The sequence below is a fragment of the Podarcis liolepis genome (genome assembly GCF_965112155.1).
Source record: "Podarcis liolepis genome assembly, chromosome: 17".
In the NCBI taxonomy this organism is placed as follows: Eukaryota; Metazoa; Chordata; class Lepidosauria; order Squamata; family Lacertidae; genus Podarcis; species Podarcis liolepis.
This window is the reverse complement of record NC_139571.1, coordinates 21,179,549-21,195,836: the sequence shown is the minus strand read 5'-3', so window position 1 is coordinate 21,195,836 and position 16,288 is coordinate 21,179,549. Positions and strand designations below refer to the sequence as shown.

The 16,288-nt window shown below is 42.0% G+C and overlaps 1 protein-coding gene across 1 annotated transcript in view; it reads left to right on the top strand.

The window, feature by feature from the left end:
* The window catches only part of LPAR1 (lysophosphatidic acid receptor 1), a 53,860-nt gene that overhangs the window by 22,965 nt on the left and 14,607 nt on the right, over positions 1 to 16,288 (top strand). The window contains exon 3 of the mRNA XM_083482337.1: positions 4,224 to 4,971. Within this exon, the coding sequence (XP_083338463.1) occupies positions 4,224 to 4,971 (748 nt within the window). The remainder of the gene's footprint in view (positions 1 to 4,223; positions 4,972 to 16,288) is intronic.

The following is a 16,288-nucleotide window of genomic DNA, read 5'->3' as shown; positions in this document are numbered from 1 at the left end:
GTGGAGTAACCCAGATAAGCACAGTAGGGTTTCTGCTGATTACATAAATTCTTTGGGAGTGTGTGTCGTGTGGGTCATAACTGTCTTGGCCACCACTATTTTTGTATGCTGCCCCTGAATTCAGCTTAACACAATGTCAACCCTGATGAAAGAGTGTGCTATGTTATTTGTATAAATGACAGTGATAAAATACTGGAAGTAGCCCTTAGGGAATGTGGCATTTTGAGTTTAGGCTGTTCCCTCACTCTTTCTCAGAAAAAAGTCATTTGAGGGTTAAGGACAATGTGACTTCCTTGTGTATATTCTATTTCTCTCTCTCTCAAGCTATTTTCATTTTGTTGTTCCTTTGTAGTAATTTTACAATGAATAAATAGTAAGGAAGGTCAACACCCTATTTGGTTTTTTCCTGGCAGTCTGTGGAGGTTTGTAATCATAGCTTCCAACAGGGTCTCTTATGGTTTGTAATCATAGCTTCCAAAGAGGTCTCTGACCTCCTTGACACACAGTTGTTTCCACGGACTCCCAGTTGCTAAAAATCCCTTTTTGGTAATGCACACTTTGCACAAGCTCCTCTGTCACACACAACTGTCCAGCTCATATGACATTCTTCGACAGTTGGTGCATATTATATACTCAGGTTTCAAACTAAAATGCAAATAGGAGAAAATAGATAATGGGATTTCCTTCAACTTTTCCTTTCGTCCTTGAAGATAGGAACAATAATATTCTGCTTTCTAAAATACTAGCAAGGAGGTGCAAGACAAGATTCAAACACCAAGATGTTGAAACCAGAACTTCCTTCAAAGGCTAATAGTTGGTTTGCTTTTTATAAAACAAGTAAACATAGAATCAAGAAGATGGTGTCTTAAAATGCCTTCTGTTTGGAGTTCAAATCTGTGGCCATATTTTACATAATACTTTAGTTGGAAGAACTGTTTGCTTGCAGTTGTTGACTGCTTTGGAATAGTAGCTGGCTGGATCAATGACTGAAGGATAATGTAATCTTATTTGGCATACTGTTGTTTTCTTAAAATAAATTACATTTTGTGTATCTTATATTTTATTGAATAGACTGTATTTAGAGTTTGTTTATTTTTAAATTCCTTTCACAAAGAAGAAAAAGTTCCTAACTCACACTAGAATTTTCAAGGTTTAAAAATATATTTCTACTGAAATCCAACCTAGATACCATTTGCTCTGAACCAAAATTTAGGAACAGTAGCAAGTTTTCAAAGCGTATCAGAAGAACAGCAAACCACAATCCAATTTTCTCATATTACAGCTCTTCATTCCTATTTATTTATTTGTTAGGTTATTGTGACTTTTCAGCACTTGAAGTAAGTGAGGCAATATAGGGGACATACAACTCAGTACATATTTGCCAAGGACGGAAGTGTTTGACTCCCAGCCCATTACAGTGCAAATCTGTCCTTGCAAAACCAAAAGTAGATGATATAAATAGTGGGAATGACTGAAAGTGGTATGTTCTGGTACTTTTTAAATGTCTAAATATAAATATACACAAATTTATTATGCGTATGGAATGAATGAAGAGAACCAGAGGATAATGGAGATAGATAGTTGGTGCAAAAGATAAACAAACATTAAGGGACAGTGTGAGCAGAAGGGAACAGCATGGATTCCATAAAATGAAATTTTCATGTTGCCTCTGCCCACAGTCTAAGGTTTACTGTCATGCAGCTGGATAGAGCATGCAGGCTTGAGAATTTACGTTTTCTGCACCTAAGTAATAGGGTCCCCCCCTTTAAGTACCACCCATAAATAGGTAACACAGCAGGGAGTAGCAAACCCAGTGAATTGCATTCTGTAATCAGGATCTGTTCACAGCATTGTCTCGGAATAAAAATTGTTGCTTATACAGTCATACCTTGGATCTTGAACAAATCAGCTCCCAGACGATCAAAGCCCAGAAGTGAGTGTTCTGCTTTCTGAATGATTTTTGGAAGCTTCCACGGCTTTGGTTTCTGAATGTTTTGGAAGTCAAACGGACTTCCGGAACGGATTCCGTTCGACTTCCAAGGTACAAATGTAATTAACTTTGAAAAAAGTAGGCAATATTGTCTGCTGGGATATTCTTAGCTGAAGCCTTTCAAATAACTTAGTCTATTACAGAGGCAGTGATAGATTGCATACTCCTGTTGACTTTTCAGCTCCTGTAAGATTTCCATTGAATAGTTTTCAGACTTGCTAGTTCCACATAGTCTTTTAGCTAGAAACTGAAATCCACTGATGTTCTTACGTGTAATCCTGCCAGAAGAAATCTATTACGCATTGCATTCTCTAATTACTTACAGCATGCATACATATGGCCACACTAGAAGGCACAGTTACATTACAGACAAAACTAGTTTAGCAGTTGTTCCCTTTTCTTAAAGAAGCCTTAGAACTATAATTCTGCGAGGAAACTTGGAGTTCGCTGACTGATAGCATGCAACAATTTCATCAAAAGATGTTCCTTAGCTTTGTACAGGAGAAGCTACCCCACATAAACTGGAATCCACATAAACTGGAATGATATATATTTAAATTGTCAGGACACTTTTTGTTTTGCTCACATTAATTCTGAGGGTGCTATGTAACTGAACTACTTTATTCATTCATTGCTATGTTTGGTTCTTTATCTTTTTTATGTTTCCCCTCCTTTGATTTTGTTGTTGCTTTCCTTGTTTTGTACCTATAGAAAAATACAATAAAACTGTTTATTAACAAAAGTTTTAACATTTGTAGCGCAGTGATAGTTAATGCAGTACTGGTGTGAAACCTAATTACCGTATGTTTCGCAATATAAGACGCACTTTCCCCCTTCTAAAAAGTAAGGGGAAATGTGTGTGCGTCTTATGGAGTGAATGCAGGCAGGAGGCTCTGCTCAGCGCTCCCTTTAAAGAGCTGTGTGGAGCATGTGTGCGGCTCTTGGGGGCTTTTCCCCCATGAGGGAGAAGGGCTCTTTAAAGGGAGGGCGGCTCTTGAGGGAGCCTTCCTCCCGCTGCCCTGGAGAGGCTGTGTGCAGCTATCCCATAAACCAGAACAGCAAGAGGCTATCCCAGAAGCCAGATCCCTCTTGATGCTCTGGCTTCTGGGATTCGGAATATTTTTTTTCTTGTTTTCCTCCTCCAAAAACTAGGTGCATCTTATTGTCTGGTGCGTCTTATAGAGCAAAAAATACGGTAGCTGGATTTTCTCTTCCAGTGACTTGTAATACTTACGCAATCTATTGACCACTGACTAGACAGCAAGGTGGGAAATTAATTAAGCTCGAAAGGCTTTTATCTGTTATATATTTTTTTACCCATAGAGGTAACTTTTGTTCAATACTACACATTACTATTAAAGATGGGCAAGCTCCCTCTCCCTCATGTCAGGTTAGCTCAGAAATGAGTTGAGCTACAGTATTTCCAAAACAAGTCCCAAGCCAACCCAGTCTTGTCATGCCCTGGACTGCCCTTCTCTTTAAGGATAACTGGCCAAGTCAGTGGCAGTGGAAGCAGAAGCACATGGGGAGAGAGAATTAGAGGAATCTATCCCTCCAGGACAAGATTAAAGTCTCTTGGGCATATGAGCTCCATCTCCTGCAGCTTCTCCCAAGGTCCATCCGGTCCACCAGGTCTTTGGTCCTGGCACATAGTTATGTGACGCAAACCTCCCCACATTTCTCCCCCCTTGCCCCACCACTTCTCTCACCTTCAGCAGCCTGGTAAGTTATCTTTAAAGTGGATGGAGGAAGGTGAGTTGGGAATTGCATGGACTGATGTGGAGGGTAGGAGTGAAACTGGGAATTCTTCTCTGGCTCAGATTATAACTTGGGGCTTGGGAATGTGTTGAGTTTTTTTTCCTTTTCTTTTTTTGGAGGCAAAGTATTGTTTCCAGACCTGAGCCCAGATAGGTTCACCAGCATCCCTATTCAATGCATATACTTCTTGTGGAAATATATTAATAGTATCTAGAAAAAAACTGGTAAATTTGAAATGGATACCAGTGACTACAGATCTGACATATAGTATACCACCTGTTAAATTAGACAGATTCAGCTCCACCAACATGTCATTTTCCATACGTTCTTTTTTTAAATAACCATAGTTTTAAAGCTTTTGTTTTGTTGTTTTGTTCTTTGATTTTGATTGCCTGTTCTTGTGGTCTTTAGTTTTCTAGCACTGCAGTACTTCCACAGCCTAACTTCTAATTCTGCCCTGTCTTCTTCTTTTCAGTCTACAGTGATGAGCGAACCCCAGTGCTACTACAACGAAACCATTGCCTTCTTTTACAACAGAAGTGGGAAGTACCTAGCCACTGAATGGAACACTGTGAGCAAGCTTGTGATGGGCCTCGGGATTACAGTATGTGTCTTCATCATGTTAGCCAACCTCTTAGTTATGGTGGCCATCTACGTCAACAGGCGTTTTCACTTTCCTATTTATTATCTAATGGCTAACTTAGCTGCTGCGGACTTCTTTGCAGGGCTGGCATATTTTTACCTAATGTTTAACACAGGACCCAACACTAGAAGACTGACTGTAAGCACCTGGCTCCTTCGCCAGGGTCTCATTGACACTAGCCTGACAGCCTCTGTTGCCAACTTGCTGGCTATCGCCATTGAGAGGCACATCACAGTGTTCCGCATGCAGCTACATACCCGGATGAGCAATCGGCGCGTGGTGGTGGTAATTGTTGTCATCTGGACTATGGCTATTGTCATGGGCGCCATACCAAGTGTGGGCTGGAATTGCATCTGTGACCTCGCCCACTGTTCCAACATGGCACCACTCTATAGTGACTCTTACTTGGTCTTCTGGGCTATTTTCAACCTGGTCACCTTTGTAGTGATGGTGGTCTTGTATGCTCATATCTTTGGGTACGTGCGCCAGAGGACTATGAGAATGTCTAGGCACAGTTCTGGACCACGTAGGAATCGGGATACCATGATGAGTCTTCTGAAGACTGTGGTCATTGTGCTTGGTGAGTACGTTTGGCAGATTTTCTTTTCTCACAGCCATCCCAAATGGGACACCATTCAATCCTTGCTGGGAAGATGGAGGACTCCTTCCCCGCCAATACTCTTGTTGTGTTGCATTTCAAGAAAATGCTGAGTGTTAAAAGTATTTCATGATGTAAAATACACATTTCAGTTGTGCCTTGTTCTGTGACTGTTTATTCCTAAGTCTTCCAAGTTATAGACTGCTGGGATGAATGACTTGCTCAGTTAGCATTCCTATTTTTATAAGATCCATTTCACCAACACTTAACACCAGCATTCTAAATTGTACAAGTTAGAGTTAACTTCCCTCCGTCCTGCACCCCAGCTGTATCCAGCATTTAACATGCAGGTGGAAGTGCCGCTGCAATCGTGGAAGGCCTTCCACATGAGCTCCAGCTATTGATGCTACTAAAGTACAGTGGTACCTTGGGTTACAGACGCTTCAGGTTACAGACTCTGCTAACCCAGAAATAGTGCTTCAGGTTAAGAACTTTGCTACAGGATGAGAACAGAAATCGTGCTCCGGCGGCGCAGCAGCAGCAGGAGGCCCCATTAGCTAAAGTGGTGCTTCAGGTTAAGAACAGTTTCAGGTTAAGAACGGACCTCCGGAATGAATTACGTTCTTAACCTGAGGTACCACTGTACTGTGGAAAGGAGGCTCACTGCATTGGCTTCCTCCTTGCTCATTGGAAGGGACACTTAACTTTTAAGGCATAAGAAAAGCCCTTCCATGTTTAATAATAATAATAATAATAATAATAATAATAATAATAGTTTGTTATTTTTACCCCACCCATCTGGCTGGGTTTTCCCAGCCACTCTGGGCAGCTTCCAACAAAATATTAAAAAACAATAGTCTGTTAAACATTAAAAGCTTCCCTAAACAGGGCTGCCTTCAGATGTCTTCTAAAAGTCTGGAAGTTGTTTTTCTCTTTGATATCTGGCGGGAGGAGGGCGTTCCACAGGGCGGGTGCCACTACCGAGAAGGCCCTCTGCCTGGTTCCCTGTAACTTGGCTTCTTGCAGTGAGGGAACCGCCAGAAGGCCCTCGGCACTGGTATGGTATACAACAAAATAACTATCTGAAGATATTATATTTGGGTCTTTTTGTTTGATAGTTAATGCCTAGCATGTGCAGTTTAGCATGTCTTGACGCCAGATGGTTTGCTGGCTATTATTCAGCATCCTTTTATTCTGTTGGTTCAGTATGAAGATAACTACATTCTGAAAGCTGGATGTACATTCAGGCAGTCAGTAGGAGTGAAATGCTCATTTTCCCCTGCTGAAAATATAACAAAGGCTTTGCATGTTAATGTTAGTCATACCCGACTAAGCCTCACTAAGTAACAGTGATGATTCTTACATTGTTTTGATAGTAATTGTTAGGACCGGAGCCAGCACGTGCTGTGGCTTTCAAAATATTTAAACACACACATAGCTCTTAGCAGCATCAGCCCTCATTTTACAGTCTCTCTCCAGTGTTTACATGCACAGGGATGTGAATTTAATCATGGTCCATTATCCTTTACTAATTATTGTCTGTGGGACTGAGATGTACTTCTGTTTATGAAACTGTTAACAATAACTTTTCTAGCTATAGAAAAGAATATCCCTCTTTTCCCCTTAACATATCTGCAAGCAATATTGTAAGAAATACAGGAAACTTAGGCAGCTGTTATACTAAAAATCTTGGAAGTTAAAACTAAAGAAGAGGATTTTCAGGAATTGGTTTTTGACTATGAGTGAAAACTAATTTCAAGGAGAGATACTAAGTTGGCTTTGCCTTTGGCATAGAAAGACAGGACATAAATATCAACACAAATGGGAAAAAATTAATTCCACTTATTAAGGTGTAAGGCCTGTTGATTTGAGTTGGATTAACTTCTGAGTAAACAAGTTCAGGATTGTGCTACACTTAGAAGTACTGCTTACAGTGGTGCCCCGCAAGACGAATGCCTCGCAAGATGAAAAACTCGCTAGACGAAAGGGTTTTTCGGTTTTGCGTTGCTTCGCTAGACGAATTTCCCTATGGGCTTGCTTCGCAAGACGAAAACGTCTTGCGTTTTTTTTAAGCCGCTTGAAGAGGCGCAGTTGCGACGGACCGTGCTTCGCAAGACGAAAAACATTGCAAGACGAAAAGACTCGCGGAACGAATTATTTTCGTCTTGCGAGGCACCACTGTACTTCTAAGCAGTAGCGGATGGCATGGTGCAGCCACAACACTCACCTGATCCCTCATCAGTTGCATCACTGCCACTTACCTGAAGGTGGAGATACAGGGGCAAGGCCAACACTGCAAATACACCAACAGAGCCAGTCTGGCACTCTTGCTAGTGCGTTTGCACCTCACCACCGCCTTGCCTCTCTACTTCCCAGAAAGCAGAAGTGACACGGACAACCTGTGGTCAGGTGAGTGCCACCACCCGGTCGTTATCTAAGGCCCCATCTGCACTATGCGCTTAAAGCAGTATTATACCAATTTAAGCAGTCATTACATAGCGCAGATGGGACCTAAATAAGCATGTTTAAGACTGCACTACACAAACATGGGTGGGATGTTTAAACAGCGTGTGGCGCTGTGGGTTAAACCACAGAGCCTAGGACTTGTTGATCAGAAGGCTGGCTGTTCGAATCCCTGCGACGGAGTGAGCTCCCGTTGCTCGGTCCCAGCTCCTGCCAACCTGGCAGTTCGAAAGCACGTCAAAGTGCAAGTAGATAAATAGGTACCACTCAGGCAGGAAGGTATACAGCGTTTCCGTGCGCTGCTCTGGTTCGCCAGAAGCGGCTTAGTCCTGCTGGCCACATGACCCGGAAGCTGTACGCCGGCTCCCTCGGCCAATAAAGCGAGATGAGCGCCGCAACCCCAGAGTCGGTCACGACTGGACCTAATGGTCAGGGGGCCCTTTACCTTTTACACAAACACCAGGGGATGCCAAGTGCAAATGTTGTTTTGATGACTTGCAAGAAGAGGTTGCCTGGTTTTTCAGGGGTGATAATTACTTTTAAATATATAAAATAAAAACATTACCGTATTGGCCCAAATATAAGCCGTACCCGCAAATAAGTCGCGCCTTTTAAATTGAAGGGGTTCTTCCAAACTGAAATGTTTTAATGGAGTTCCCGAGTAGAAGGTCAAGCTGCCAATTATCCCTCATTTTTAAAGAGCTGCCATCATTGAAAGAGCAAATGAGTGGAAAATTCTGCATTCTACCTCAGGCATTTCTTTCTGTACAGCATGAATGGCAATGTTAGCAATCTGACTCTGCCAAGACTGTATTTCCTAGTCTTGGAAAAGCTAAATAGGTCTAATATATGCTCTCAGACATGCGTGTGGAAAAGATTACTGAATGTTTATCCACATGTTGCATGGATTTTTCCAAATAAACTTTTGGCTTTATGCATCAGTAAACCTTGTATACAATACTGTGTGGAGAGAGAGAGAAGTACTTCGGCTTCTCCATTGCCCTAGCACCTGGTTGTTGCATCTGTTATCTGAGACAAAATGAAGGCTCTTGCTGCGAAGGAGGAAAGGGGGAAAATAAATATTTGTGTTCTTTTAAAGGAAAAGTCCCTGCAGCTAGCTTTTAAACAAAGTTTGAGCTGCCTTAACTCTTTTTATATTGGGAGAATTAGGTATACACCAAATCCGATTACTGGATAAATGGCATTTTAATGTCTGTTGCATGAATGTATGGCAAATAATACCTTAGAGTCATGGCCTGCATGTGACAGAATGAAGAAGTGTGCGAGTTCTCCCTTCACACAGCTAGGAACGTAATCGGGAGATGCTGCAAGTCATTCAGCCATCACAATAGTTTTTGGATATTGAAAGAGGAGGCGTCCTAACAACAATCGAAATAGGATCTTCACTTGCATATATAGAATATAAGGTAAAGGTACCCCTGACCATTAGGTCCAGTCGTGGCCGACTCTGGGGTTGCAGCACTCATCTCGCTTTATTGGCCGAGGGAGCTGGCGTACAGCTTCCGGGTCATGTGGCCAGCATGACTAAGCCGCTTCTGGTGAACCAGAGCAGCACGGAAACACCGTTTACCTTCCCACTGGAGCGGTACCTACTTATCTACTTGCAATTTGACATGCTTTTCAAACTGCTAGGTTGGCAGGAGCAGGGACCGAGCAACGGGAGCTCACCCCGCCGCGGGGATTCGAACCGCTGACAAGTCCTAGGCTCTGTGGTTTAATCCACAGTGTCACCCGTGTCCCTGTATAGAATATGGTGGCTCTTCAAAAAGGAAGCTGCACTCATGTCATGGAGATGTGCTTTTGTGCAATGAGTTTAAGATCAGAGGTTAAGTGCTTTCGTTTTTGAAGAGCCTGTGAATCCATTTAAACCCACATTGTATACAGGCAACTTCTCTTTCTTTCTCTCTGAAGTAATTCCCTTTTTAGTATAGTTGAGGGGTGGGGGCACGGATCTTTCCAATGAACAGAAAAGTGTTTTCATCCATCCCCTCTGTACTCATAGAAGGGCCAAACAAGAGAATCTTGTTTATCTGCCCAGTAAATGCCTAACATTGTGCCTGCAGTCTCTTTTACAGCCCTGCTTTGCTCCAATAGGATGGTTTCCCTTCTCCAGATGGGGGGAAATCTGCTCCTGGTAGCATGAGTGATGTGGGATCCAATCGAGTTTCACAAGAGGGTTCATTGTTTTGACTTATGACTAAGATGACTTGAACCTCTGGCTGGAGCAGTCGGGAGCTGGCACACTGCATCATCCCACAGAATTGCTGAAATGTTTAATCTTGGGGCAAAGTCAAAACAGAAGAGATGCCCCCCCCCCATTCATGCTCTTTTTGTGTTTCCCCCCCTCGGAGTAAAATATTTTAAACAGAAGGAAATGATTTCATAGTTTGAGCTCTTTTCTCTTTTTAACAAGGCTGCTTTTGAAATAGCTAAAGTAATGGAGAACATAAAACTCCTTCTCCATAGCGTGCCTCTTTGCTCTGGGGCTTACATAGAAATTGATTTATATAGCATACATAGGCATGAAAATGGACCTTGGTCAGGCACTGATTCAAAGCCTAGCAGAAAAGTTTTAAATTTGAAATGTGCTTTAGAAAAGAGAGCTTACGGGAACATTGTTGGTGCAGTCTACTTGTGCTTCAAGCAGATTGAAATACTAGGCATCCTTTCCTGGATCCAAGTCCCTCTGAGTAAATTTGTCCAGGATTCAGGTGTTAAAAGATTTTTTATTTTTTTTTAGTTTTATGGAATTTCCAAGACAAATAAAAATGCACTCAGTACATTAGCTAGGCCGCCCAGGAGCCACTTAAACACATCTCTGTCTCATGCCACTAATGGGGCATGGAGGGAATTTGCAGTGGACTGGCCACATCACACAGTACAAAAACTTTGTAATGCTATACATGGGTGTTGGAACAGTTGTCATTGGGAGCGCATTTTCTGAGGCACCCCTATTACAAATATTTTCACCTGGTTTGCACATAGTACTAAACCATGGCTTATTAAACTGGCTTAGCATTATGTGCCAACCATGCCCACATACTTGTTGTTGTTTAGTCATTTAGTCGTGTCCGACTCTTCGTGACCCCATGGACCAGAGCACGCCAGGCACTCCCGTCTTCCACTGCCTCCCGCAGTTTGGTCAAACTCATGCTGGTAGCTTCGAGAACACTCTCCAACCATCTCGTCCTCTGTCGTCCCCTTCTCCTTGTGCCCTCCATCTTTCCCAACATCAGGGTCTTTTCCAGGAAGTCTTCTCTTCTCATGAGGTGGCCAAAGTATTGGAGCCTCAGCTTCAGGATCTGTCCTTCCAGTGAGCGCTCAGGGCTGCTTTCCTTCAGAATGGATAAGTTTGATCTTCTTGCGGTCCATGGGACTCTCGTCTCCTCCAGCACCATAATTCAAAAGTATCAATTCTTCAGTGATCAGCCTTCTTTATGGTCCAGCTCTCACTTCCCACATACTTAACTTTGTAATAAATCTAGATGCCAACTTTGCGGCCACATACACCTAGACAACATCATTATTGGCCCCAGTAACATCAAACATACCATCTCAGGCCTATTTAATTGTTCATCTTCCAACATTATATATGCTATCAAAATACCAACAGTGCCCTTCAGCTCTCTATATTGGACAAACAGGACAGACCTTACGCCAAAGAATAAATGGACATCAGGAATCATAAAACAGAAAAACCAATAGGAGAACACTTTCTCCCAGGACATTCTATACAAGATCTTAAAGTAGCTGTCTTATGGCAAAATAATTTTAGAAATACACTTGAAAGAGAAATTGCTGAATTATAAATCATTACCAAACTATAAACTATGGAGAGATCTGGTCTGAATAGAGAGATTGGATTCATGTCCCATTATACATGCTAAAGCTAATTTTGATCATCTATCCCTTTAAAAATCCCTTGCCCTTCCCTGTGGAACCAGCTGCCATCATTAACAGTCATCAACAGTTATAAGGTTATAGTGACCTCTGGTTCAGAGTATCTGAAGAAGTGTGTATACACAAGAAAGCTCATACCTAGAAAGTCTAATAGTTGGTCTTTAAGGTGCTACTGGAACATCTTTCAATACTTTTTTAAAAAATCTTTCATCATTGTTATTTATTACGACAGACCAACACAGCTATCTACCTTTGGTTTGTCTACTGCCAATAAACCATGATCTGAAGCCATAGCTTCTTGTTGCCTTACAAACTGTGGTTTGTTTTAAGTACAGCTTGGCATTATGCTTGATCAAACCCATCCACATTTCTTTAACCATAGTTTGTTTGACCACCACACCCCAGAGGTTCGCGAAACTATAAGGTGTGAGAGCAGCTAGAAGGCAGATCAAGCTTTGAAGAGACAGGCTATGGTTTGTTTTATCATCTGGAGGCTAGCCTGTGGTTTGTTAATCAACCATGGCTTAATGTTATGTGAAAACTAGGCCATTTAATAAATGTCCCGTTATGCAGTGGGAGCAATGAACATAAAATGAAAACTGTCTTATCACTAGTCCAGCATTCTCTTTCCCACAGTAGCTAACCAGCTACCCATGGAGAGCCCAAAAGCAAGGCATATCGGCAATAGCCATCACTCATATTGTTGCGTGTCGAGACCCCACAGCCACCCCCTCGTTGGAAATAACTCACACAAGGACACACATATTAGGTTTATGTTTTGGGGCAAATTTTGGCCACAACTTTACAGTGGTACCTCGGGTTACATACGCTTCAGGTTACAGACTCCACTAACTCAGAAATAGTGCTTCAGGTTAAGAACTTTGCTTCAGGATAAGAACAGAAATCGGGCTCTGGTGGCGCGGCGGCAGCAGGAGGCCCCATTAGCTAAAGTGCTTCAGGTTAAGAACAGTTTCAGCTTAAGAACGGACCTCCAGAATGAATTAAGTACTTAACACGAGGTACCACTGTATTGAAATTACAGAATGTGAGTGGTATTGGCTTAGGCATTGATTGGACCTGACTATATCTGACTCCTGCCCATTGTGCAGGTCGTCCCAGTAAGGGTAAGCCACCGGTAGGGGGGGCCCTGTCGATGCGCACCAAGTCAAGCTCCCCCTGGTGTTCCCGTCGGGGTCGTGTCAAGGCCTTAGCCCCCCAGCAGGGCTTCAGACTAGATCAACACCCCCGGATTCCTTTAATGGAATACCCTTAAGCATGGAGGGGCAGGTGATGGCCACACCTCCCCTCCCCCACACATGTTCAAAGCAAGGCATATCGGCAATAGCCATCACTCATATTGTTGTCTCCCAACAGCTTGTAACTGAGGCAAGCTGCCTCTGATCCTACTAACCATTGATAGCCTTCTCCTGCTTTACTTTGCATGAGCAAGTCACCACCACATCCTGTGGTACTGAATTCTGTAGTTTCGCTGCACGCTGCCTTTTGTCTGTCTTGAATCTCATCACTCTTCAGCTCCAGTGGACGATCTGAGGTTCAGTACTGCAAGAAAGGGAGAGGGAGTCTCTGTCTACACGCTTCGCACCATAAATAATTGTACACAGCGACTTAAATTATGAGATGAATACTGAGTCAATTGCAATAATGCGTCGCATGAATAAATTTTGTACAGACATATATATATGTGCACATTGGCTTAGATAGGGACCACTGTCTTTCATAAAAGATTCACCTTATTGAATTTGGCTCCCAAGAGGACCTCTGACACAGCAGCGTTGGTGTTCCTAGAGATTTTGGAAGATAACTGGGTTTTGTAAGGGTTTTTGAATGGCCAATGGAGCAGATCATTGTTTGCACAGCTGCAGTTAAAGAATGTCTGTTAGAGTGGGTATTCCAAGTACTTTGAAGTGTGTGAGTGAGTGAGAGAAAGAGAAAGGAGGATGGTTTTTTCCTTTGCACAATAGCTTCGTTTTATATCCACATCTTCTGTTAAAAAGCATGTATCCTAGTCTCCTCCTATATTTTATATTACCTGTTTTCATTGCTGCCTGATCATCATTATTGTTAACAATAATTCACCTAATTGTTTAGTTTGAAATCACTTGCGAAACTGAAAGCAAAGTAGGCTGGTCAAACAAAGAACCTCAATGAAAGATTAATTAGTCAAAATGCCACCAAATAGAACAGCTGGTTTTCTCCAGTATTTACAAGTAAAGCATATGTTAAATAACTTAAAAGAAGATACAGGTTAGTAATAAATTACACAATTTTTGAACTGTTAATTACAAATGTAAATCAGTTGCCAGGAACTTTAGAACAAATTTGTAAAATCATTGCAGAATCAGAAATGCTTAGTAACCATTACCAGGCAAAATGGAAGGCAGACATTCTAAGAATAATACCAGTAGAAAAATGGATATGGAAAAATATTCCATGATTTACCTTCTGTAGGAATCTTCAGGATTTTTCTTAGTAAAACAATCACTCTGTGGGATTTAATACCAGCCAGACTGAATAGAATTTATCCAACTTGGACAGATCATTGTTGGAGATGTAAAGTGTCTAGTACAGATCATGTGTTATGGGAATGTCGTATAATTAAGACCTTTTGGCATGCTGTTTTACAAGAAATAAGAAATATCCTTGGTTATGGGATCAAGTTGGGATTTTGTTTGGTTATCTTAGAGCTACTACATCTGAGGAAGATTTTGAAAAGGTGGTCTTATTTATGAATGTCAGCTAGAATGCTAATTTGTCAAAACATGGGGGGAAACCTAAACCACCATCTATAGACACTTGGATTTCTAAGGTATGGGAAATTGTCTATATATGGTCAAGCTGACAGGCACAATTAGAGAAAAAGAAGGCAAAATGAATGACAATATTTGTAGGGGGAAAATGAGTTTGGTTATCATTTGTTGGAACAATGAAGTACAAGATCCAGTTAATCCATATCTGTTGTTACTAGGAGAAATATTATAAAAATTACCCATTTTAAAATGTGATGATTTCTAATGTTGATATTTGTAAAGGAAAAAACAATTAAAAGAAGGTAAAGGGACGCGGGTGGCACTTTGATCTAAACAACAGAGCCTTGGGCTTGCCGATCAGAAGGTCAATGCTTAGAATCCCAGTGACAGGGTGAGCTCCTGTTGTTCAGCTCCTGCCCACCTAGGAGTTCGAAAGCACGTCAAAATGCAAGTAGATAAATAGGTACCGCTCTGGCGGGAAGGTAAACGGCATCTCCGTATGCTGCTCTAGTTCACCATAAGCAGCTTAGTCATGCTGGTCACATGACCCGGAAGCTGTCTGCGGACATACGCCAGCTTCCTCGGCCTATAGAGCAAGATGAGCGCCAGAACCCCAGAGTCGTACGCGACTAGACCTGATGGTCAGGGGTACCTTTACCTTTACAGGAGATTTACAATAATAATTAATTCAATGCAAAGCTATAGAAAATTACTTTTTTGGCCCAAAAGTATAGTACAAGCACTTTTATTCCTGACAAGCTACAGGTTTAGGTGTTGAATATGGTGCCGGTACACCTTCATTATTGCGTTCCTCCACAAAAAGAAAGCTTTGTTTTTGATGACCCAGTAATTCCAGCAGTGTGACACATCAGCTAAGGGTGATTCCAATAGGAAAGAGTTTAACAAGGCATGCTGGAGTTTTGACCATTTCCCACTTCCAACCTCCCCCCACAATCAAGAACCCTTTGCTGTCATAGCAGATTGAAGCTGACATTTCACCATGCAGGCCTTACTATCTGTTTGCTGTACAGCTCAAGGAAATGCTACATTTTCATAGCTTCAGTGAGGATTAGTGACATAAGTGGAAGGTAGTTATTTTCAGTAAAGTATCTATATGAGGTCATGGAAACCTGTTCAGTGAATTGCGCTATATATATATATATATATATATATATATATATATATATGGGAAGAATTTCAAGAGGTGCTGCTGCAACTGAGTGGAAAGCACTACAGCAGCTTTAAGTTTTGATGTCTGTTCTTGTTTTGTCAACCCTTCCTGATTACTAATGGCAACGGCCATTGAAACGGCCAGTGAAAGAGTCCACCACTTTCTGAGGGAATCTGTTCCAGTGTCAAACAGCTCTTACTTTCACAAGGGTCCTCCTGGAAGAGCATTAGCCTTTTTTGCTGCTATAACACTCCATTGACTCACGTTAAGCTTGTGGTCTATCAAGACCCCTAGATCCTTCTTACATGTACCCCTGGCAAGCCAGGGGTCCTCCCATCTTCTGTTTCTGCAGCTGGTTATTCCTGCCTAAGTGTAGAACCTTACATTTGTCCATATTGAAATCCATTTCGTTCCTTTTGGTCCAGTTCCCCAATTAGTTAAGGCCATCATGAATTCCGATTCTGTTGTCTGCGGCATTAGCCAACCCTCTCAGTTTGGTGTAATCTGTAAATTCGATGAGCACCCCCTCAATTCCTTGATCCAAGTCATTTTCAAAGACGTTGGACAACAACGGGCCCAGGATAGATCCCTGTGGCACCCCACTTACGAATTGTGAATGTTATGTACTGAAGTTCTCACCCTGGGCCAGCAGGGGGATACTGTAGATAGTTATGCAAATGAAGGATCGAAAGTGACGTTCAGTGATTGGATAGTTTGCATGCAAATGAAGGATCGAAAGTGACGTTCAGTGATTGGATAGTTTTAGAAAGTTGCTACAGTTATGTAGTTCTGGAGCTCTATATAAGCAGGCTGACTGAGCTCCTCAGTTCAGTTCAGTTCTGTTCTGGCCTGTGAATAAAGAAGAGCTGTTTGAAGAATCGCTGTGTCGTCTGATATGTTCACCCACAACTTAACAGTGAATATGTCAGAACTGATCGAGTTCCTGCTTATGTTTTCCTCTCCGCCATCAACTCTT